We start from the raw sequence: 25134 nt of genomic DNA on the forward strand, positions 1-25134 counted from the left end.
TGTGTGTGTGTGTGTGTGTGTGTGTGTGTGTGTGTGTGTGTGTGTGTGTGTGTGTGTGTGTGTGTGTGTGTGTGTGTGTGTGTGTGTGTGTGTGTGTGTGTGTGTGTGTGTGTGTGTGTGTGTGTGTGTGTGTGTGTGTGTGTGTGTGTGTGTGTGTGTGTGTGTGTGTGTGTGTGTGTGTGTGTGTGTGTGTGTGTGTGTGTGTGTGTGTGTGTGTGTGTGTGTGTGTGTGTGTGTGTGTGTGTGTGTGTGTGTGTGTGTGTGTGTGTGTGTGTGTGTGTGTGTGTGTGTGTGTGTGTGTGTGTGTGTGTGTGTGTGTGTGTGTGTGTGTGTGTGTGTGTGTGTGTGTGTGTGTGTGTGTGTGTGTGTGTGTGTGTGTGTGTGTGTGTGTGTGTGTGTGTGTGTGTGTGTGTGTGTGTGTGTGTGTGTGTGTGTGTGTGTGTGTGTGTGTGTGTGTGTGTGTGTGTGTGTGTGTGTGTGTGTGTGTGTGTGTGTGTGTGTGTGTGTGTGTGTGTGTGTGTGTGTGTGTGTGTGTGTGTGTGTGTGTGTGTGTGTGTGTGTGTGTGTGTGTGTGTGTGTGTGTGTGTGTGTGTGTGTGTGTGTGTGTGTGTGTGTGTGTGTGTGTGTGTGTGTGTGTGTGTGTGTGTGTGTGTGTGTGCGTGCGTGCGTGTGTGTGTGTGTGTGTGAAACAACGGACATCTAACCTTGCGCGTGTCATGTCTGTCGAGTATGTCGACAGCTCTGTCGGTGACGAGGTCAAGGTCGTACACGCCGTCCGCATCCTTCACCGGATCTTCGTTGTCCCAGAAGTCGCGGCCACATATGTCGTACTGAAAACAAAATGCAGATGACTCAACACACGTTTGAATCTATGTGAAGCGAAGCTTCACTACAGAGGTCAATTACATGCTTCCCAACTAACGACAGTGCATACAATTTTGTTTACTTCAATCCTAACTCCACCCCCGAACGCGCACGTGAGAAAACCACGCACCCTCCCCGCCTTCCTTCCTTGCGCGCGAGGAGACGCCGCCGCAAATCAGGCCACCATCCTTTCTTGGCTCTTCTTCGCTTTGCCTCGCACCTAAAGCATACGGCGCGCTGCCGGGACGCTATCGCACTTGGACTTTATACGGAGCCTCACGGCGGCACCGACGCCACCACCGACGGCGGAAGTTCGTCTGAAGTGTCGATATAAATTCTATCGCAATAAAAAGACCCAGAGTCGGCCATACCTGCTCGCTCACAATACATGGAAAATCCGTCGAAGCGCAACGATTGAGATATATCAGGGTTTAAAGACACTCCAATTATGGTAACCTTGAAGCGCGTGCACATGTGAAGAGTATACAATCCTGCAGAGCGCGTATGCACATACAGTCGGAGACAAAAGTTAGCGCACAGCGCCGACGTGGGAAACTCCTAATTTTCTCGAATTCAGCGTTCGCAACCAGCGACTGAATTCGCTAAGGTTGTAGAGCGAGGAGATTTAGTAGGCACTTCTCAGAACTTTCGAAGTCGCAAAGAGTTGGAAAAGCTCCCCGTGTCGTCATAAAACATCCTGAGCGTCGCTTCTTTGGCGTGAGCACCACGTGCACTGCGTATTTAGCGCGCGTTCTGCATATTTACATCACGATAATGAAGAACCTGACGTCGTCGACTCATCCTAGGCTTAACACGAAGCAGCCAGCCGTTTCGGTACCTCATTTATTGGTTATTTCAAATTATTTATGAGTTTCTAAGCAAATCGAACCACCCACGAGACATCCAATGTCATTTGAAAATCACACTATGCAAATATGGCTAATAAAAAGGCGCAGTTGCCCTTTGAGTGCCATCCACGATTGGTGATGGCAGCCGCAATCGTCTCCTTGTCTCGCCAATCGCTATTATCAGTGGCAGGCATCCGAACAACGTCAAAAAAAGTACTGTGCAGAGCCAACGCACACGTTGGAATCTATGTGAAGCGCAGCTGTAATGAAGAGGTTGATTAAATCCCATGTAACGGACAGTGATGCGTACAATTCATCCTGTGCAACGCGTAATCTCACGCAACGTTTATGCTCATTCGCAACAACGGTTTCAACTTCAACGTAATGCAATTTTTATGTTTATGCGTTACATTGCTCGCAAGCTATGCCGAAATCCAAACACCACATCAGGCGGATGCACAATGCGAAACCGCAGAATGAGGACAATGGGACGACTATGACGACGACTATGTGAAGACGACGAAATGACTGTGGCATGATGAAGATGGAATGACGATGCCGGTCATGATAACAATAGGATGATGACGACGATCGCGTGACGAACACGACGAGATGACGATAGCACGATAACGACGACATTACGGCAATGGGATGGTAATGCTAGAATTACGCCGACGCAATGAAGACGCTGACACGACGACGATGCAGTGACGAAGAAGGAACGACGACGATGCAATGGTGACGACAGCATAATGACGATAGTGAGAGAGAGAGAGCAAATGGTAAATGAAAGGTAGGGAGGTTAACCAGGACTGAGCCCGGTTGGCTGCCCTACACTGGGGAAAGGGAAATGATATAATGACGTAAGCGCGAATACCGTGTCATGATCACGATGGCATAGCGATGATGGAATGACGGGTGACCGCATGATCACGCCGGCTGACGACGGGATGTGGTGATGACAGCAAACGATGACGGAATGATAATGACGGCGTGACGACGGCGGCGTGGTGACGACGAAATGGCATCGCAGTGACGACGACCGAGTGAAGGCGGCGGATCGATGACGTAGGAATGTCAAGGAGTGGTCAAAACGGAATGTAGGCGAGAAAATGACGACGACGTGTTTGTGTTGGAGCTCACGTCCACGCTTACGTGCATCGCCTGCCACCCTGGCCCACCTCGGTTCGTGCTATATCTGTCGCTAGTTTGCACTGTGCCCGTTAGTCAGTCGTGCAAGACCAGAACCTTCGTATACATACATATTCACAAATATATCTGCAGAGATGCCGACCGACCCACAGCAGACGGCAGCCAGCTACGCCCAACCAGGGAGGATAGGAAACGAACCACACTCCCTCTAAAAACGATAAAATCATCTAGTGACCGTACAAGCACCAGATATTACAAAAGTAAATTGGCACGCAAACAAATGACCAAGCGGTCAGACGCAGGAAACTCACGAAGTTCAGTCCTTGGGTGAAGTAGTACTTGGCAGTGTTGTAGTAGCCGTAGAAGGTGTCGAAGCCTCGCCGCGTGGGAGTAAGCTCGGCGCTGGAGTAACCAAGGTGCCACTGAGATGGAAGAGAGAGAGAAAAAAGGCGGGTGGTTAGAACGAAGGAAGTTGTGGCTTGGCTGAAGACCGATCTCAGCAAGAGCGACATGCAAGAGCGACATGCAAGAGCGACATGCGGCGTCGGGGGAAGAGAGAAGGTGAGCGAAGAAGGACCGGTTGTTTTGGCTTTGGCAGCGTGCAACATGCTATAGATACACAATAAAGTGACTACCACATTGTAAACGCCGCTCTCGAGTATTTTCGGCGGTATTATGGTGTGTCAGCGCGCCCTTTAGTATTGTAAAAACGTCATCGAAGACCCAATCTTATCAATTTTGATAAGATTTCCGAAAAATATTGGACCAAACGTGCGAAAATATTTTCAAATCACTCACATCCCACGAATGTGTCGGCGCAAAACGATAACTAAAGAAACGATGGCCCTTAATTTTCTACCAAGCAGCCCTTTCAAGCCAAATAAACGCAAATCGAAACTTTCAGAAAAGATACTTCCCTAGATTAAGCAAGGCCGCCCCAACTACGGCACTTCTGCTCACCCAGAAGAACCTACGTCATGGACTGGTAAAACACAGTTGACAATCATGTAAAGCGCCTCATCATACCGCATACGACGGAAAGGTGTCCTATGCCCTTCCGGTGTGCTGAAACACATTCATTGATTTGCGCAAACAGCTCTGCATGCAAATAGCATGCGGAGCTTGTACACTTACTTTTCCGAGACCGTGCGTCTTGCAACCCAGGCTCCTGAGTCGTTCGGCCAAAGTGGGAATATTCGGGTTCATGCCGCCCTCCTGAGCAGGAATCAGCACATCGTGCTGCAAACCTGCAAAGCAGGCCAATTTCGTGCCGAGTTTCACTACTCCATCGAGGCCGCAAATGGTGAACAAAAAGTTGGGCTTCGTTATAAGCGTAGTTCCCCTAAAAGAGCTACATGGAAGTGCATTCCCACATCGTGAGCATTCTACAAATGCACGCTGAATGGCGCCGACATGAGAGAGGCGAAATTTCGCTGACGCCAGTGCGAAGCTGCCTTAATGTTTCTCGGTCATGATGGCGTGGTACAGTGAGTCCCAACGAGCCTCTGTCACGTGCCGAAGTGGCCTTCGCAGCGCTCTTTGCCGCTTCCAGGCTGATGCAAAGAAAACCAAAGGGTCACTTCGTATACGCTGCACGTCTCCTATACCAAGCTGAGTGCGGTGCCGCTCGACTACGAAATACGCGGTCTCAAATACATGAACTGTAGTCGCGGACGATGAAAGACATCGAATAAAGCGACATTTCGAATAAGACAATTCTGGTATAACGTAGCTTCACTGTACGCATAAAGAACGAAGTTACTGCGCGTCCATCGGTTGCGACTGCTCGGTGCGACTTCTTTATTAGAACCCCATGGCCCCTGGCTCGTGCGCCTGGTCGTACGCGCTTTTTTCTCTTCTGTTCTCAACAGTACGTGCAGCAGACGGGGACATAGGTTCCTGTCCACATTAGCGCGTGTCGGGTTTGGAGTAGTGACCCAACAACGCCTTGTTTTGCTCTACTATTTGATCGTCCAAAAGAACATACTGATGGGCTACATAGTTACATGGTATTGCATTGCATGAGGTGTAGCGCAAACAGGACACGCAACACGACGGAAAAGGCGAAAACAAGGGCGCTACTATCAACTGATGATTTATTGTACGTGGTCAATGCACATATACCATCGTGCGTCAGAGAAAAAAAAGAAAACAAAAGATATCCAGCATAGATCACATTTTAAAAAATCATCTTTCACAGGCGGCTACTGCGAAAGAAGCAGGATTTCTTGTTGTCATTGTTTTTCTACTAAAAACTCCAATTAGTGCGACTACTATATCTCTAATGTCTCTACAGTGTCCCTCATTAGCTGATCCGTGCTTCAAAATCAATAGGCACCAAGTTCATCATTTTCCGTAAACAAAGTATACTACGACAACGTGTACTGTCTAGCAGGCCACTCGGCTGTTCACAGGCACAGCAATCAACTATCCAACTATCTGTCAAGACATCAATACTTGCCCGAGTTCAGGTGTGGCGAAGCTCAGAATATGATCCCCTTTACAGCGCAAGCGCACTGTGCACGCGACCACGTGTTCTGAAAGTATGCACCAAACAGGCTCAAGCCCACTGACTGGGCTCTTTTTTCATCTCCTTATTCTTGACCTTCCAAGCTTGGCCCGAGAGAAGTTACCGTTTTTGCTTTTGTTTTTTCACCTTAAAACGACATGGAATGTGCGCAGCTCGTTATGACGCATATTGAAGACACGACTGCGCTCACGGAATCGTGTGTCAAGCCAGCGTGCCCGCATCGACGCAGCTGCCTTCGGCGTCCCTTACCCATCCTGATGGGGTAGAGGCCGGTCATAATAGCCGCCCTGGAAGGGGTACACGTGTGCAACGAGTAATGCCGCGTCAGCAGGAGGCCGTGGGCTGCCAGGGCGTCCAAGTTGGGGGTCGGGACCTGGTGCCCACCCATCAGGCTCGTGTCGGCCCAACCCTGCGACAAGCAGTCGTGTTGCAGTCTAAGATGGTCACGCAGTATGTCGTGGTGATTCGTTCTAAGATACTTTAAATAACATTGTAGGACACTTAACCTTCGTCTTCAAAAGTGGAACGCGATAGCATTCAAAGAGCCCTGACTGCTTTTCATGCTTCCCGGCGACTGCAGCTTATGTAACCGTAACGTTTACCGGCAAACGCTGGCGGCGAAGGCTATGCACGAAGGCAAGCTTTCTAGCAGAAGCGAGGGGTCTTTCAAGGGTCGATCTCCTCTTATTGTTTGGCACTTTTAATATTTCAGTCTGAGAAGGGCTAACATAAAAGATATGCGCTTTCATTTTTCTTTCTTTTTTTTCATTACATTTGTTTGTGGGTTGCCGTTCTCAAAATTCCCAGGAATAACTTTGTAAAGAATGAAAGACAAGGTATGAGTAACTAGTGGTAGAAGAGTGGTTGCGTATGTGCGGTTCTGAATTTGGTTCGAAATTGTTTCTGTCGAAGTGACGTCCGACGCCAGACTTTATGCGACACGGGGCCCTTATAACGCTCTCGCGTTAAAAGACAGCGCTCTCCCAGGAGGCCGGTTCGTCAGCGTTCAAATCTCGCGCAGAGGGCTCGTTGTGCTATTTATACTGAGCCACGTCGCTGTGAGGACAACGCGGTCTCGTCGCGGAAGCAAGAAAAAGTAACATGGGTATTAAAACAATCGATTGTTTCTTCAAGGACCAAATGCACACGTAATCCTTTATTCTAATTTCATGTAACAGTGGCCTCGGCGAAAGTTGTGGGGTGCCTTTGCAGTCTGTAACCACAACCCGAGCTGCAACACTGACGCGGCTACCTTGGCATGGAAAGGATGGTATTTCGCTGAAACTTGCTTAACTCACCATCTCGCATTAGCAACAGAAAATGCAAAGCGCTCTGGACAAAACATCGTATATTAGAATAGGTTTTACAGAACATTTCATTAATTTTCAGCGCTTGGGAGAGAAATAGACAATACTAGGAGAAGAAGAGACAACAAAACGCGAATAGGACAGTTGAAATCCTTTCTGTCATAGGTTGGCTTATCCTATAGTATACTGTGTTTTTACCTAAGCTCTGGAAATACAAAAAAAACAAAGTTCCAACTAATCCAACTTTCTGCAATAAGATTCACCAAACAGTCATCGCTTGCAAACAGCGCAACTTCAGCGCTTTCCATATTAAACCGCGCGGAAGTGCGCTGCCACGCTTTTCAAAGAAAACTTGGGGCGCTCGAATAGCGACCGAATCGAATACCAAGTATTTTCTTATTTATAAACAAACTGAAATATAAAGATTCCGTGCAGTCCGTTTGGTAAAAAAAAAATGGGGCAATTATTGTAATGCAGTCCCCAAATGGACTTCTAGTCCACTGAGGGGCTTCCAAATTAGAAAAAGTTGCAGTAATGGAACACAGTAAGAGTATATCGTCTGATGCTTTAGGTGGAATGTGTAGTACTATATCACCCCCCCCCCCCTCCCCGCCGCCCCCCATGATTCGTTGTAAATGGGTGTAAACATAGACAGATTCTCTAAATAATGAGTTCCTTTACGTACGTAAATGCGGCAAACAGACATCAACTGAAAAAGTGGACATTATTCAGCAGAAGTCGCTAACTCAGCTGATGAACTACCGCAGCACCCGGGTGACCATTTTAGCAGAGTCACTCAGAAGCGTTACCAATTGCATCTGGATTTCTTCCTTTAGTCATATAATAATCGTTATCTCTTACTCAAACAGATAAAAATATTCGGCAACTTCGAAAAGCATAATTCACGAATTGAATATATTGAGTACAACATCGACAGCAGAGGTGTCCGGGACAATGTCATAAATATCTGGATGTTACTATATCAACACGAATAGCCCATGGTGCTCCCGTGTAACTGCAATTTACTCAAAAGCGGCTAAATCGCTCGGATACTTGCGTCGAAACCTTCAAAACACCCCTGTTAACGTTGATAAATTAGCCTATACTTAACTTTTCTACGCCCACTGTTGTAATACGGCTCAGCCCGTTTCATAACAAGCAACTACAGAGAGTCCTTATAGTGTTTCACAAGTTAAACGTGAGCGTTAACTTACAGCCATTGGATTCCCACCGCAAGATAGCCCACACACCTTTTTTCTTTTTCTTTTACACGCACTGGAAAGCATGTCGGAACGCTTGCGTAACCTGCACAACTTCATGTGGACCTTTCGTATAAGACACGCGCGTTCAACTCATCTGTTTTGCCACGAGCCACCTTACTGTGGAATGATCTTCCCGATGCAATGTGTTTTCTCTCTCTTTCTGACGTGTCCAACAGCGATACATGCCGTGAGCGACTGCATTCTCACTATGCGTAGCATCGCTTCGTTACGCACTTCCACAAAGCGACGTATGTTCTGTGAATGCTTGTTTCCATTTCGCAATTATAGTTTTTACCGTTCTTGAACTCGTTGGTATGTGTATTACTGTCGGTGCTGTTTGCGGTGTTGTTTGTATCCCTACTTCTGTGTATATCTTCCTTACCCAATGCCTCAAACAGAGCCTGTTGGATAAGATCCCTAAATAAATAAATAAGTAAATAAATAAATAAATAAATAAATAGCAAGGACTATTCGACTCGCAACCAAAATTTCGAATCTTCGCACACCCCAAAAGAAAATATAACTGCACGACCACCTCTGAAAGCGTGATGAGCGCTCTCCTTCGCGCGTCCCCCTTAGCTTGACGAGTCATTGCGCACTACGCAAAGGTAACGCCACAGTCTTCTAATGAAGAACTCTGATGCCACTTACCACATCGTCCGCTACAATAAAGACCACGTGCGGAGGTTTCTTGATGGCAAGCACGACCGACGGCGTCAGCAAGACGAGAAAGGTGAGGATCATGCTGAAAGACAACACTAACACAAACGATTCATAATGAAAGTAAAGAGCTCAAAAAGGGGGGACGAAGAGAAGATAGGAGACGAGTGAGAGCTCATTCACAACTGAAGTTTATCAGAGAAATCATGTGGCGTATATACATGTCAGGATAACAACAAAAACTACAGACACTCTTAACCAAACAGAGTCATCTAGTGGCAAAGTAAAAGGAGGCACTAACTTTTTCATGACACTCACGTTATTAGCACAAGCAGGCGGGAAGGTCACGTGGCTGGTGATAGAGGCGTATCAAATAACGCGCGGTGATGTGTTCATCAATCAGCCATCCGTCATGCTCTTGGACAAATGCAATGTCTGCCTGGCCATTGACTGTAATCTAGCACTAGATAACTCTGCTATATAGATTGAGAGTGTCGTAACTATTGCTATCCGCCGGTCGTTATTCTGACATGCACATATACATGTATATATGAAACGATTTCCTTAATAAAATTCAGTTCTGAATGACTGCTCGTCCGGTCTTCTATGTCGTTCGCGTTCATTTTCCGCTGCCCTCGTTAAAACAGGTGTGCAGAAAGAGGTTGAGGTTGTAAAATAAACAAAAAAAGAAACAAAGAATACAAATGCAAGGCGAGGGGGGGGATGTTCGGGATATACACGTGAATCAAAAAGTTGACAGTCACTTTAGCATACACTAAAGAGGATGTAGGCGCAAGTCTCCGCGCTCACGAGGCATTCAGTAAAATACTTGACATTGTCATTCGAATGCGTTGTTAGTTCATATTACTTGTTTTCTCCCACCTAAGGTCGTCTGTTCGAGTGCCTTAATTAACTTCGCCTCAAATAACACCAAAGTTCGTAGGTTTGACCATCAATGGTGGCACCATCAATTTTAGTCCACTTGAATTTTCGTCCAACCAGAGGTCGAGGGTTCGACTACCAGCAAAGGTCGCGGGTCCGAGTGGCCTAACTCTATAATAATTAACTGTGCTTTAATTACCTTCGTCTTAACACCAAGAGTTCGTGGGTCTGGCTCATACCAATGGTCGCAATATAAAATTTGGTGCCATTAAATTTTGATCCAACCATAGGTCGAGGGTTCGACTCCGATAAAAGATTGCGGGTTCGAGTGCATTAATTGACCTTGTCTTAGTTAATACTAAATGTCGTCGGTTTGTTTCCCATCAATGGTCGTGCGTTCGACTTCCACCAAAGGTCGTGGGTGGCACCATCAAGTTTAGTGTCATTGAGTTTTGGTGCCATAATGCAGGACAACGGATTTTTCCACCCATGAGGCACTCAAGGCTTTCACCTAGAAACAAAAGTAAATAGAATCGCGTTACGCAATCCACCGTTATTGAGGAATTTCTCTATAGCGTGGCTATAGGCGAAGGTGCAGTGTTCGCGAGGTGTGCGACTCTGGTGCGGTGATGCATTTTCTTTTAATGCGAAAGCATCAAATGACCAATTGAGCGAAAAAGACGGCGTCTGTCGTCTGCACAAGCGAAAAACGGCGCCTAAATTCCCATTGGCTGCGACGCTCCGCCACGAGCACGCCTTGGCGTAGCAGAGCGGGCTAAACGGTACACCTGGTGCAGCGATAGCACGTCAGGTGTTGCGTGAGGGGAGAGGGCATCGCCGCGACGCCACGTCATTCTCGCTCTCGGTCTCGGAAGCCTGTGTCATCCGCGCGTTCTTTGCCCGCGCAAGCTCTCGCCTGCGTTCTAACTGCGCTTCGGTAAGGCCAAATCAAAGCGCGCCAAAACGCGCTCGGTTGGCTGCGAGGAGTTCACAACTCAAAGGACCGTTCATCGGCGTTCAATTGGGCACTAATGCTTTTGCATTCACAGCTCATCAGAAGTGCTTAGGGGTCCTCAGATTTTTGATACGATGTAACGCCGACCAAGTCGAACTTCTTCAGCTTTCTGTGTCCCTGGCACCGCGTGACATGATTCTGCATAAACTGAATAAATTATTAAATTATTTAGTTTATTATATATTTTATTTCGCTTGAACCTTTCTGAATTATTCATCTCAGGAGTAGGCAGGTTGTTGCCGCAGTGGCTGTTGCCGTATATTGTAGACTGGCAACCTCGTTCGTCTTTTATCGCCTGCGTCGATTAACAAAATGCATGCAAGATGTGGCAGAAGCACTGTACCGACGTCGATAGCAAAAAGAAAGTCTTTTCTAAAAAAAAATACTCTAAATGCGCTTGAAGTGATCAGCAGCAGTCAAACTAGGGATGCCTCCGGCTGAAAGCGTATATATGTTACTGAGCATCAGGTCGCGGGTTCGATTTCCGACCGCGGTTGCCGAATTTCGATGGGATGACAAAATGAAGAAAAAAAACGCTCGTCTATACTTAGGCTTAGAAGCACGTTAACAAAATCCAGGTGGTCAAAATTAATCTAGTGCCCTTCACTACGGCGCCCCTCGCAACCAACTGTGCTGTTTTGACACGGTATGTACTACACTTTATTTAGGCTGGAGCCACCGTTCCGACAGTGTGCTTAGGATTTCAGACGTACACGATGACCGCCGTGAGATATTAAACATCGCCGCAGTGAAACGAAACATTTCAACTTTTCTCTTTTTCGATTTGATTCTTATATACATCTGTGGATTTACAATTCAGTCGTGTTTGGCACCGTAAGCAAACACAAGCCTGGACAGCAGGAAAGGAAGCACTAACTTGAGCTATTCTTTGCTTAATGCAGTCACAATTGCCAGTTCGAAGTTCGCACGTTGCAGGCTAGCAGAAGCAGTTCCCACGTCTCTATGTGAGGTGCAAGTTGCAGGGAACGGTGCCCGCTCGCCACCTAAACAGTTGACATTGCCCGCCTATCTCAAGCGCTGTAGGCTGCTTTGGCACTGGCAGCTGCGAGAAACTATTTTCCTTTCTACCTGGTGAAGGACACTCTCATTTTACTGCAAGCGACTGGGTAAGACACTTTTGTACCAGGACGGTAAAGCCATGACGTCACCGACAAATCACGTAAAAACACCGCACGCGATATTCGAAGTGTGTGGGGTTGGAATATTTCTTTACATCTTATACCTCCTCTGCACGAAAAGGCAAGCAAAGAACAGGATTACAGTTTTAACAACTTCTGCACAAGTCCTCTTCGAATAAGGCTTAAAGTGCGCTAATGGGTCACTAAAGCGAAGCACTATTAACTTTGCTTTGGAACTCTCTTCTTTTGATCTCCAGTGAAAGATGGCTCATTACTACAATGAAAAAAATATAGAGAGACGAACAAGTTTATTGTTTCTTTCCGAATGCAAAAGCACATGCACAAAAAGAAGAAACCGACGTTGCGCGTTTGAACGCAGTTTCGAACAGCAGCGGCGACGATGAGCGTACGTGACGTCACATATTTCTCAGTATTTCCCCGTGTTTGGGTCTTCTTTGCGCATGCAGGGAAACTCTACATTAGATCCCAGACTAAATTTTGTGCACTTAACAGCGCAATATGTTTCTCACTCTTGAACAAGCAACAAGCCTTGTTTAAAGCGCCTTAACGCCCATATCGGATAATTGTCTATTCCACACTAACGCATAGCGATTGCGGGCTGGTTTCGGTCCTTCTATGTTCTCCATACAGAAGGCGTCCTTGATGAAAATTTTGTATAACCATCTTCAGGATAATCACCTGAACGACAAGCGAGCGCGCAACGGGACAACTCGCACGTGCAATTTCACGTTTTTTTTTTCGTTTTTGACTCCTGATAAAGGAGATGAGACAAAATAAACTTGGTTTTGTGTTCTCTCGCTCCTCAACATTTATTTTACAGCCAAGCTGTTGGCCTTTAGGTGGTCGGCATTTTTCGTGTCCATCCATGAACAAACATTATCATCATCAGCAACGGTTCACGCCCCTCTAAGCAAGCAAAATATGCAATGGCAGAGGCTACAAGCAGAGGTTACAGCACTCAGAATGCAGAGGCTACAAGCACTCAGAAAAGTGAAGCGAACAGTGCATACATTCAGTCAAATAACCCATACAACACACAGAGCAGTATAAGTTTCAATGAAGAACAAGTTCAAAACAAGCACGTATAATTATCACCAACGGCTCATACCCCCGTAAGCAAGCAAAAATGCTGTGGCTCATACCCCCGTAAGGCGGAGGCTACAAGCACTCAGCAAAATGAAGCGAACAATGCATACATTCATTGGAATCACGCATACAACGTACGGAACAGCGCACGTTTGGCGATTGGCGAACAGCCAATCAAGAAACACAAACAGCACTGTCCCAGACGGAATATCGGACCAACAACCCCACCAAGTTCCAGCGGACGCGAAGGCGGAGAGAGGGTCTGGCCGTAAAAATGAGAGATCTTTTACTCCCAACTGGTCTTCTCCGCTGCTTAGGCACCAGTTCGTCGCGGCTTTCTCCAGGAAGCGTCCATGAGCCGTCCACGTAGTCTCTGCCTCCCCGGAAGTGGCAACTCTTTCTTGCCTTTATGGCGCTTTTTCTCTGAGGAGGGGAGCTGGTTACGAGAAAATTAGCAGCGCCAAGCATCGCGTGGGAACTGTCTTCCGACTATCTTCCCAGCGTAGTTCTCGCATTCTACTCTTGCGCGTGGCAAACAGCATGTTGTCTGCTGCAGTCATAACAGTTCCTGAAACTGAGAGCGCGGAGACTCCGAGTGAACATTCTAGATATCTTTTTTCTTTCCTTCATTAAAATTTTTTTTTGAAGGAGCGCGTTCTAAATTAGGGAAATGAAACTGCTCTAAAAACACAGCTAAATTAAGGCATTCGTCATCCATGAAAACATTCCTATAATGGCAGACAGGCGCGGATCTTGCGGTACGTTCGCTTCCCTACCAGGGGAACGCCTATATATGGATAGTGAGCTGACCATCGTAATAGAACGAAATTCCAGAAATATTCAGGTTGTTTGAGTGGACACGCCACTTCCTCGCCATAGAGGAGCTTTCAGTGTCAAATTACGCTAATCCTCCTTCGGAGTAGAGCACATCGAGGCACCCTACTTTAGTGGACCGCATCTAAAAGGAGGAATGTAGTCTGTGAACGAAAGTCCTTGGTTGTAAAAGGCTGTACGATGAAACCGACTCAAAAAGTTTGGATTGTCTTTTTCGATGCCTTACCGAAACAGGATGCATTTTTGAAGTTGCAGAGATCGAGGAATTGCGAGCACATAACCTTCCCGAAAATTATTCGGAAAATTTCATGTCCTAGACCCCACACTTGGCCACCAAGAAAGAATCTATTGTTCCATTCAATATCCTTTATCACAGCCGAACCCTCGCAGAATAAACCGTGGCGAAACTGTGAGATGGCTACAAAACTTTGTTCGGTTAGTGTGTGGTTTAGGGTACTTTGGTTAGAAAATAACTTTCTCGCAAATGCGGAGGAAATTCTTGCAAACTTCCAAGTACAAATAGTTAGTATTTGCTGTTGCCTACTTCTACAGTAGCATTATATATTTTACTGCTATACAGGCTACATCATACTTGTGTTGTTTTCTTGCACTTATAGAAATGCTAACAGCAATTTGGGCTGTGATAACTGATATGAGAGGTCAGTGAGGTTCCGTAGAACATAACACGAAAAACCAGGCTTAAACAGGTTTTGTCTAAAAGTAAGGCTTTGGGTAAAGTAGAAGATTGCTGTATCTTTTGCCTATGTTTTGTTTAAATATTCCCTTTATGCTGTTTTGCTCTGTAATTTGTTTTCTCTTGTGAACATATCTGTAAACCAAGTGAACCGTTTTCCAGGCCCTTTCGCAGCACTGCCGGAGGTTATCCAAGGACGTTATTCTTCGCGATGAATTATAACAGCGCAGGATGCATCTATCCACGTCGGAGCCGGAAAAGCAGCGAAGCTCCAGACACCCAATGTAACGACGTTCAAATGGAAGGAATTTTCACGAGATCAGCGCTGCAGGCATTAAAGTGAAGCACTTGTTCTCTCCGCTGGTATTATGTCTATCGACATGTGGGGGAAAAAAGATGAAACACTTGCAGCCGACTTCCCGAGTTATGCACTAAGTAGTCATTAAGTATTGTTACTAGCAGAGTGTATAGCAGAATTATCGGATACCGACAATTACCTTTATTGTTTGTGACTGTATTTGCGAGCTTTCTTTTTACATACCAAGAAGAAAAATTAACGTTGTTCCTACCAAAAGCAATGTCAATGCCGTGTGCGCGGTTTCGCAGAATTAAAGATTTCATCGTGGTCGTCATTATCATCCCTCCCCCTTCTTCACTGACGACCCCCCTCTATCTCACTCTCTTGGAAAAAGCTGGATGCACCCCTGGCTAAGAGAAGTTCCACGAAGCCGGTTCCAACCGCAGGCGTCACGATGAGACCCGGGGCACCGGCCACTTGCAAAATGCACGCGTCAGGAGTGCAAAGTACCTAACTGTCACAAATGCACAGTTTTCAAGTGCCTCAAGGTCAATATTTCCATATTTGCCTCGATGAACACAAGTATTCTACCTTCAATCTCCTTCAGCTCTTTAGCCGGCAAAGACTGAATTGATAAGTTTTCTTACTATAAAAACGTTTCAGAAGGCAAAAGCCAGGCGCTCTTTAGGTTCATGCCCAGCAGCATAAATTTTCTAATTTTCTGCACAAGCCGACGAAAGACCGCAATCCCAGCGTCGTGAATTAGCGACAAACAACATTGAAAAATACAGCAGCGCAATGGAGTTTTCCACTGTATATCTTGAAAGCTACAGTACTTTTGTTGCTTATAGTTAACCACATGTCCCGATTTAGGCGGGACGCATCCCGCTTTTACCTCCGCGGTCCCGCTGTCCCACAGACTATATATGTGCGGGACGGTGTTTTGTACCGCTTTGCACTCGGGAGCCTGAGTTCTCCAGAAATGTTTGCTCTGTGGCGTCGAATTGTGTGTTTCTTTCTCGGGTGTGCTCGCACCACCTTCAAAAAAGACTCAAGAGGCAGGCGGCAAAGCGAAACACTGCCGGAAGCGAGGCACAGAACGGACCACCACTTACCGCTAGTAAAATTTCTCGATCAAGCTACAAGGACTTCTTATTGCGTTGATTAACGAGCGGTAGCCAAGCGGACGTGCAATGGTCATGCATCTTCATGTCGTCTTGCTTGTCACACACGTTTTGTTGACAGCACGTGAAACAGTGCCGAAGCGCAAGTAGAAATTTACTGAAGAGGTTGGAAAAGAGTTTTCCGTCAGACAAAAGAAATTTGCAATAAATTTGGAAATTGTTTATATATCTCCAACCACACTCTCTCTTCCTCATCCCGCTTTGGCGTCCTAGGTATCTGGTCGCATTAGCTATGACGTGTCTGCTCCATTCTTTGCATGCGTAATATTTTTACTGTAGGCCTTTTTTATATTATTTGTTTCTTTTTTCTTCGGATCTACACATCCTCTATTTTCGTTGCTTATAACACCATTGGGACGTATCAATTATTGTGTTTTTTTCTATGACATATCTGTTCATACATCGCATTGATTATTGCAATATTCTTTACTATGAGCCTGACCTGCTTGGACTGTGTTCTGGCCTGCAGCACGTACTAAATAAATGAATGACAATGTTCGAAATATTTAGTTCGAGTGCAAAATAAATCCGGCATCAAGGGGTTAACAAACAACGGAGAGCGATGAGGAAACAGGCACAAGGAAGCAACAGACACACGACAGGGCGGCTACACGCGTGCTTGTCTCTCTTTACGATCGTTTCTGCGTCCGGTGCTGCAATTTTGCATCCGGTGCTGGCTGGACCCATGGCTAACATACAAGGTCAGGGGTGTTTGTCCTATGGCAAACGCCGAACACATAAAGCTCTCCCCCCCCCCCCCTTCTACATGACGGAGAGCTAAAACTACGCCTGCGATGAGACAAATCGTATTTGAAAACTTTGCATGAGCACTAATGACTCGGTGAGCACCAAAATATCTTACATAAGATATGGATGTTCAACAGCAACAATCTACATGAACGCTTATTTCATGTAGTTTACGTGTCGTCTCTCGCAGCAGTCGCCATTTTTACTTGCCACAAAGAAGTGACCAAACAAAACTGTCACTCGTTCGTTCGTTCGATCGTTCGTTCGTTCTTCCTTCGTTCGTTCAATCGGGCACTCACAATCGGGCAAGACTCACTTACTTTGACAATCATCTTCAATGATTCCTGCCCATTTTATTTATTTATTTATTTACTTGCGTATTTAATAAAATTATAGGGTTTTACGTGCCAGAACCACAATCTGGCTGTGAGGCCCGCCGTAGAGGGGGACTCCGGAATAATTAGGAGCACCGGGGTTTCTTTAAAGCGTACCTAAGTCTTAGTACACAGGTGTTTTCGCATTGCGCCCCCGTCGAAATGCAGCCGCCGTGGCCGGGATTTGATCTCGCGACCTCGTGCTCAGCAGCGCGACACCATAGCCACTAAGCAACCACGGCGGGTCTTGCGTATTTATGAATTGAGTAAGAAATAAACGCAACTGCACCCTTCGTATGTAGTTTTACAGCATATTTTAAAATTGTCACCCATATATTCCAACATGTGTGTTAGCAGAAGGGTTGCAAATTGAGCTTGTTGGTAGATCGTCGGTAAATTGGGAACTGCCGTCTTCCTTGTCCCGTCGTTTCGTGCTGTTCCCGAGTCACCAACAATGTGCGTTAGATCTGCATAATTTTCCTTATTTCTTCTAGAGCTCATTCTCGAATTCGGCCGTGTTCTTCTTTTCAGGATGTGCAGCTGACAAAATGCGACCTATAATACAACTGGAAAGGCAAGGTCTGCCTCTGTGCCTCGGACTGCATGCCGAGCTTTGTGGCTAATAATGTGCTCTACCCGAGCCTCGAATTATTCCGCTTGATTCCTGATTTAAGCAGTCTGCCATAGCGGCTTTTCCGAAGCCCTCTCTCCCGTTCGCAATCCACTTTCATCATTTCCCAATCGACCATCGATATCTGACGGATATCCGGACATGGTCCGACCGCCCATGTCCGGCACGGGTCGTTAACAGATATCCGACAGATGCGCGAACACCCGGACATACAAGTGTAATACAGACATTTGTGCGAACGAACAAGGGTCGTCGTATTTTAAAATGTGACGTCGTTAGAGCAGCCGATAAATTTTATTCAGTGGATATCGTACGGGCGTCATCACTAGGATATCCGACAGCGGACACTGCCGGGAGGTATATTTTCTTCTGTCTCCCCGAAACAATTAAATGTTGGTATGCGATGATATGTAGCGTTACTTGTCTCTTCAGAATAGCGTACAGTTCAGCGTCCCTTGCATATTCAGCTTGCAAGTACCCAGACGACACTAAAAGCACCATGGATATCCCAAAAAAGATGCACACGTGCGACATCCACATGAAGACGTCCAGTCGATCTCTGAGCGACGTCCTAGCCAGCTAAGTCCAAAAAACGCGCCATCACGGATTTGAAGACACCTACATGATCGGCATGAAGAATCAGCACGGGAAATGTTTTCTGCGTACGTGTATACAAGGGGGGGGGGGGGGGGGGGGGGTCGGCCTGCCAGTCGGCTACGTGCGTGTGCTTGTCAGGACGGTCGGTCTCTCCAAATTTACGTAAAATTTTAGGTTATACAACTAGGGGCGTCCCAGAACATCACACACGGACTTTTCCACATAGAGTGATCGGCCTCCCAGAGGTTCGGTCTTTTAGTTTTCTGATATGTTGAAATTATAATGCGTCTCCAACTCATGCGTACCCCATACTTTGTGCATTTTCTCATAGCAGTTAACATGAAAACATTAATTAGTTGAATATCCCTCCTGTGCCAGGCGGATGGTCTTGAAGAAGGGAACAGCCCGGTGCACTGCCATGCGGACGCGCCGCGCTGGCGTTTGTGCACAGGCGACGTACTTATTGAACGCGACAGACATTGCATGCTACGCATTGCGTATGCGATGTGTCCCGCCTAACGTGTGCCAAATTAAAAAGCTATGCAAATGCCGCGTAGCTGCAGGACAGAACCAAGATTATTAATTATTCGCCGTCGCGAAACGCTAAGTGCAGCGCGACATCGTTTCTTTTTTTTTTCCTTTTTTTTGCGGGCTTTCAGGCTTGGAAAACCTTTTATGTAGCATGTATTCAGCAACATTAAAAAAATATGTGCAAGTGTCACATTGCTGGACAGATCCAATTTCGCCGTCGCGAAGCGCAAGAAAGTCCCGCGCGTTTCGCTTCGTTTTTATTTTATTTTTATTTATTTTGGGGGGGAGGGGGGGGGGGCTTTCAGGTTTGGAAGAAAGCTTTAAGGTGGCACAGTATTGAGCAACAGAAATCTGGACCTGTAATTTTTCAGGATGATCTACAATTTCCTCATTGGACACTTTCGCTCTGAATATCTGAGCGGTCAATTCATAAGAAATACAAGAAGTGTTCCGACTTGCTCAAAGCGATGGCAAACAACATTACCTCGGTTCTGTCTAGCTACGTGGCACGTGCATATTTTAAGTGCGTAAGCATTTCTATGCCTGCCCAACGAGGAAACAAATCCGTCCCTCCCGTAAGACGATCGCTTTCGAGATGGGGCCCGCGCGGCCGCGCCATGCGCTGCCATCGTCGTAGTGCGTTTGACCACCGCGAATAGGTAAGCATCATCGGAACGTCATCAGCGCGCATGGCGCCGCCACCGGCAGTAGTTTGCTGCGTCAATTTGCGCCGCCGTCCGCAGCAGTGTCGCCGGAGCGCTATTGTTTATACTGGTCCGATCAAGTTTGATAACACTTGACACCGGGCTGCGCGGAGTTGAGTAACCTCCGTGTTCAGAAACGCAACTGAACTTGAAGCTCATGTTTGACTTGATAAAAATGACGCCTGGTGCGAACGCGCCGAAGACGCTCATTGCGTTTTTTATGGTGCGTTGACGACAGGCGTCGTTTAAATCAAGTCGAGCATGGGCTTCAAATTAAGATGCATTTCTGAATACGGGGCTAAGCGGTACAATGCTTACGCATACTCAACCAACTCTCAGAGGAGTTTCTGCGTGAACTTAAAGAAAGATTGCACAACTTACGTGGGGCACCCAGTATGCCATATAGATGTAATGCGTAGCGTTCAGCGTGAACCGCGTGCACTGCGAACATTCCACTGCTTACAAGTGCTAGCAAACGTGCATAGTAGAGAACAAATTCAGGTCACCGCCTGAAATCATCATAGGCCATAGCAGCCAAATAACGTCCCATGGATAACCTGTGAACGTCAAATATCCGAGCGCTGCATATAATGGACGTCCCTTTAATGCTCCAACGGAAAAAGTACAGATTTTAAGACCCAATATACCTCCCAGGGATGTTTCAGGGAGAAAAAAAAGTTGATTGTGTGTCGTAGCAGTTAACATGACCTTTAATATGCCCCGAAGACATGGCAAATCGATTACACCACAGGCATAGATCAATTTCAAGACGAGTCCCCAGAAGCGACGAAGAAAAAGAACCCAGCGTAATAATAATCATGTGCAGACGATGAAGAAGTGCATAAGAAATGCTCACAATTGTTACATCTAATGGATATACGAATGTCCGAGAGCAACATCTGCAAAACGTCCAGCCACAGCCAGGTGCTCTTTTTTTTTTTTCAGTCAGCTGCTACGATTCTGATGATTTTGTCTGGTAAGTTAAAATCACTGCTGTATATTTAATACTATACTTCTAGTGCAAGAACAACGAAAGAAAAAAACAGACGAGCAAATATACAAACACAGGACACCTTAATTTCGGTGTCCTGTGTTCTTGTATTTGGTGTTGTGTTTGTGTATTCACTCAAGTATGGTCCATTCATTGTTATTGCACAAACCAATGTTAACCAACTAGCCCACTGCCAAATTTTTCTTGGGCATGATTAATACTTGCGCGTAGTGTCGAACTTTCTATTACAGCCTGAATATTATATATATCAAATTTTTTTGTGTGTTATGCAGGTTTTAATTATTAAACTGTTCGCGTATAGTGATATGTCCTTTGACTCCCCATGTGAGCCCCTATTTAAAGAACTTTGGTTACTTAAAGCCAGTGATATGCTTAACTACCGCCTTGCTCTTGGATACCTAAAAGAAACCAAACACAACTTAAGCCTTGTTTCATCTCTGGCTAGATTAAAACACAACATCCCAGGGTATTGGCGGCGAGGAGTTACGGAGTCGCCCTCTATAGGAAGCGCCTCGCTGGCGTAGTATGAGGGATCACGTGGCGCGCTCCTCATAGGTTTTGCTGTCAGCGCTCACTGAAAACACCACGCGTGAGCTCTCCCGGACATTTCTGTGAGTACTTTCGAAACGAGAGAAGTTTCTTACTGTCCAAATAATAATCTTGGGCAAACTGAAAACACACAATCGTTTACAGCCGCTATCTCTTTACTGAATACGTACAGTGAACGCCACTGCGCGCGGTCGCCGCGATGGAGCCTCCCGAACCGGCTTCTTGCGTGAAAGGTAGGTAAACGCTGAGAGCAAACTATGTGAAATATGTTCTTATAGTGTTCGTATAACTAAATGGAGCGTAATAGAATGAAGCCTCAATGCAGCGATCGCGCAGATTCGCAGCGACCGACTGCGCGTCTGCATGCTTGTCCGCGCACTGTTTCGCTTTCTGCGCGCGCGCGTTTTCGCACCGTGCCATGAGCTTAAGGCCGCAGAATATGAGCATTTGACAGTATACAAGCAACCATTGTTGCGTGGGCGCTATCAGAGCTGTTCAAAAATAATTTCATTGCAGAGACTTCGACGCCTACGGGACTGTGATGTGCCGTCGCGACGATTCAATCTTTTTTTCTTCTAAATTCTTTGACCTTTCAATACTATTTCTCTAGTTGCGTCTCACTGTATGTTTATCGGCGTTCTCAGCGTGCAATTTCCCGCTGCTCCTTTTTTTGTAATCCAGTGCATTAATTCATAACACAAACATGACCATATGCCATGCTTTCTTTAAATGTGCTTCTTACCGCTGCCTTTCCACTCCACTGAACTTGCCAGTATCTATAGTATCGACAAGTTCATAGACTAAACTGTCATGACATTAGTCGGGCAGCGGACTCGGGCGAGCGTCTCAGTGCGCGTTTCCAGAACATCGCAGGCCCGGCGCCGTAGCAGAAATCTTCCTTGCGTCTGTGCTTGCTGGATACCCGAGTTGTAGCCGATGACTGTTTGCCGGTTTTATGTTTCGCGAGCCAAGCTTCACACAGCTTCTTGTCCTGCGGCTACGTGCGAATAAGGCTGACACCGGCCTCCGTTACGTGCGTCCGGCTCTGCGGCACCGAGCAGTAGCCTACCATGTCGCGCGCCTTCAAAGGCAGCCACTACCTATTGTAGTGCTTTCAAGCGTTGTAGAGGAGACACTCGAAGCGTGAAAATTTCGCCACTAAATGAAAACCGCAGCGTACGAGGGAATTTAAGCTCGTTTTCAGCTCGCTTCGGCGCGCCCGAAGCAGACGACGCGGCCGCTATGCCCACGTGATCCCTCCTAGCACGTCACGCCGACGGTGGCGCCAGCTTTTCCAGTGGTGGAGCTCGAGGCCAATAACACCAGGTCCCCAGAATACTGGCATGTACCGCATGTGCGTTCAACCTATGGTAACCAAATGACTTGTTACATTCTCCCCACTCTGCTGAATAATCTCAGATTTGCGTCCATCGATGTACCTAATTGTTCTGGCAGAGACCTGTATAATTTCTACTGCCCCAAGAATTGGGTTTAACCATGTACCTAATGTCTTTCTTTTTAAGAGTTTTGTGTATCTATATAACTACATTGTTTTTCCCGAGCTGTTTCATGTGTGAAGCAAATTATTTAAGTGAGATGTATGTACTACATGCCATTACTCTTTCCTTTCTCCATTTTCGTTGTTCCTTTTTCCTTTCATTTTCTTTTTTTCTCGCTCCTTGCTGTCTGCTGCCTTTTTGACCTTCTGGTTATTAGGACCAGTCAAGTTGCTTTTGTAGCAACTTTTTTCCTAATGCCCTGGCACTTTGTACTACTTGTTTTTATGAATAAAGGTTTATTATTATTATTATTATTATTATTATTATTATTATTATTAAATTCCTGGGTGTTAGGTGCCAAAATCACAGTATGCTTGTGAGGCACGCCATCAGTGGGGGACTCTGAAATAATTTTGACAACCTGGAATTCTTTAACGTGCACCCAATGCTTGATACACAGGCGTTTTTGCATTTCACTCGCATCAAAATGTGGCCGTCATGGCCGAGATTTGATCCCGTGCCTTTGGGCTCAGCAGCACAACGCCAAACTACGTGCCACCACGGCGGGTAATTACGCAGATCCAACGCATGTGTTGGAATCAAAGTGAAGCGAAGCTGGGATTAAATGCCCCACCACGAATGGCAGCGAGTACAATTATGCTTACTTTCATACAATGCAATGCATAATTTCATGCAATGTTTATATTCATCCACCGCAAAGGTCGCAACCTTAACCACATGCAACATTTATGTTTATGCACTACACTGCTCACAAGCCACGCAAAATGCAAGCACCAAATCAGGCGGATGCGCAGTGCAAGATGCCCATGCAACGATGTCACGAGAATTAAGGCAACGTATGCCTGCCAAAGAATGGAGATGACAGGCGTATGCATGGAGAAGTACAACATACATTATCTACATACAAGAATTCTATACATCTTGCATCAAAGTGGCACATGCTCATTCTGGAGGATTGTACAGGGATGGGCACACCCCCAGTGACACATCCTGAATGGCTAAACCAAAGAAAATTAAGTAGCTCAAGGAATCTATAGAATGCATTATTTTATTAAGAGACCAGCTTGCTTTACGGACACCTATGAGTCGCCATTATATGTTTGTTTCAGGAAGGAATTTTTTTTTTATTATTATGCAGAAGAGAGGTGTGCTGCAGTAAAACACGTTGTGAGGCTAGTAGGTGCATAGCTTTCAATAGGTGAAGCGCCAATAGTGAGGGCACACAAGTAGTCCTGTCCGTATTTCTTCTTGTGTGCCGTCATTATTGGCGCTTCACCTATTGAAAGAGGTGTGCTCACTGGCACTCCTTTGTCGGTCAGCATACAGGAGCTGTAGAAAACTTAACGCGAGGACACCAGACAGACAGCTCCTACTATTCCTTCATATACAAGGGGATAATATACGTGAACTTCACCTCTACCCATCACATTCTAGTAGCAGTCTACAAATTGTGTGGGCCTCGTCGAGGAGCCCAACATCTCTGGAGGTCACTGGGACGAGCCATAGACATCTTCCCTCGTCGAGATGGAATACTTCGAGCCTGCCGTCTTAAAGCTCAAGATGGCAAATTTATAAGAAGGCAAGTGCCAAGAAAGGAGGAGGAAATAAAGAGAGAAGGTAGAGATGTTAACCAGAAATGCGTCTGGTTTGCGTCTGGTTTGTCAGGACGGGAAAGAGGGTATAGAAAGATGAGATAGAGAGAGGTAGAAGAGGGGGGAAGAAAGGCTGCGGTGAGCTCACACACACGTGCGGAAGGCCTGAGTGAGTCAAAGGCGTTTACATAGGCCAGACGCCCTCAAGAAGACAAAAGTGCCTTTGCAGCCTTGTGGGCCGACAAGCCATGGGGTTGGTCTTCAAGTAGCACCTGCACGGACAACGGCCGATCGTCCAGCTGCCAGAATGCGATAGATGTTTGTCTTTCCGACTGAAATCAATCACAGTGGCACGACAAATGCTCGATGTTCTCTTCACCGCCACAGACGTCGCACACAGCACTGTCGGTCATTCCAGTCAAAGTAGTGTGCACCTTCATGAAAGCTACTCCCAACCACAGCCGGTACAGAAGCGATGCCTCATGTCGGTGAAGCTCAGGTGAAGGTTAGAGTTGGAGCAAAGGGTTCAGTTCGTGCAACTTGGTGCGCCTTATATTTGGAGTGTTCCACTCGAAGCAATGTTGCGTGCCAAGTGACCAAGCCGAAATTGTACAAGCTCGATTTAGGCAACGCTAGTGGGGCACAGAAGTATGCAGAAAAAGAAGAATAAATGTGCTGAGGCAGGCACTGCGAAAGAAAAAGAAGCTGGAATGAAGAGTAGCACTCTGTCTTGTTTCTTCGCATCTCGTCAGTTTTCTATAAGGGTTATGCAAGCTTGTTTGTTGGTACTTGCATCCGGTGCACGTATCTTCCCATATAATCCTGCACATATCTGCCAAAATGCCAACCAAACCAGCAGCAGGCAGCAGCCATGCCAAACCTGGGAGGGCAGGCAAAGACAGGTTCTTTAAAACTACAAGGTAGAGAACACCATCCTATGTTACAGACATGTGCAACAGTATGCAGGCAGAGATTCTAGAATGTAAACCAAGGCGTGCTGCCTCCTCCTAATGGCACCAGCATTCTATTGGCAAGGAAGCTCAAGCCCATCATGGTACTAAAGCCCACTACTCTTACTTACACAATAACTTGTTAAATTCC

At 46.3% G+C, this 25134-nt stretch overlaps 2 protein-coding genes across 2 annotated transcripts in view; one reads left to right on the top strand and one right to left on the bottom strand.

Annotated features, from left to right (window-relative positions):
• LOC135906318 (arylsulfatase B-like) overlaps positions 1-5790 on the bottom strand; it is a 194007-nt gene extending 188217 nt beyond the window's left edge. The window contains exons 1-4 of the mRNA XM_065437472.2: positions 5644-5790; positions 3999-4111; positions 3176-3286; positions 705-830 (exon numbers count right to left, since the gene is read on the bottom strand). Coding sequence (XP_065293544.2) covers positions 705-830; positions 3176-3286; positions 3999-4111; positions 5644-5782 — 489 coding nt within the window. The 5' untranslated portion in view covers positions 5783-5790. The remainder of the gene's footprint in view (positions 1-704; positions 831-3175; positions 3287-3998; positions 4112-5643) is intronic.
• cher (filamin protein cher) overlaps positions 1-25134 on the top strand; it is a 202612-nt gene that overhangs the window by 10704 nt on the left and 166774 nt on the right. The window lies entirely within an intron of this gene.

Source organism: Dermacentor albipictus, chromosome 5 (assembly GCF_038994185.2).
Source record: "Dermacentor albipictus isolate Rhodes 1998 colony chromosome 5, USDA_Dalb.pri_finalv2, whole genome shotgun sequence".
NCBI classification, from domain to species: domain Eukaryota; kingdom Metazoa; phylum Arthropoda; class Arachnida; order Ixodida; family Ixodidae; genus Dermacentor; species Dermacentor albipictus.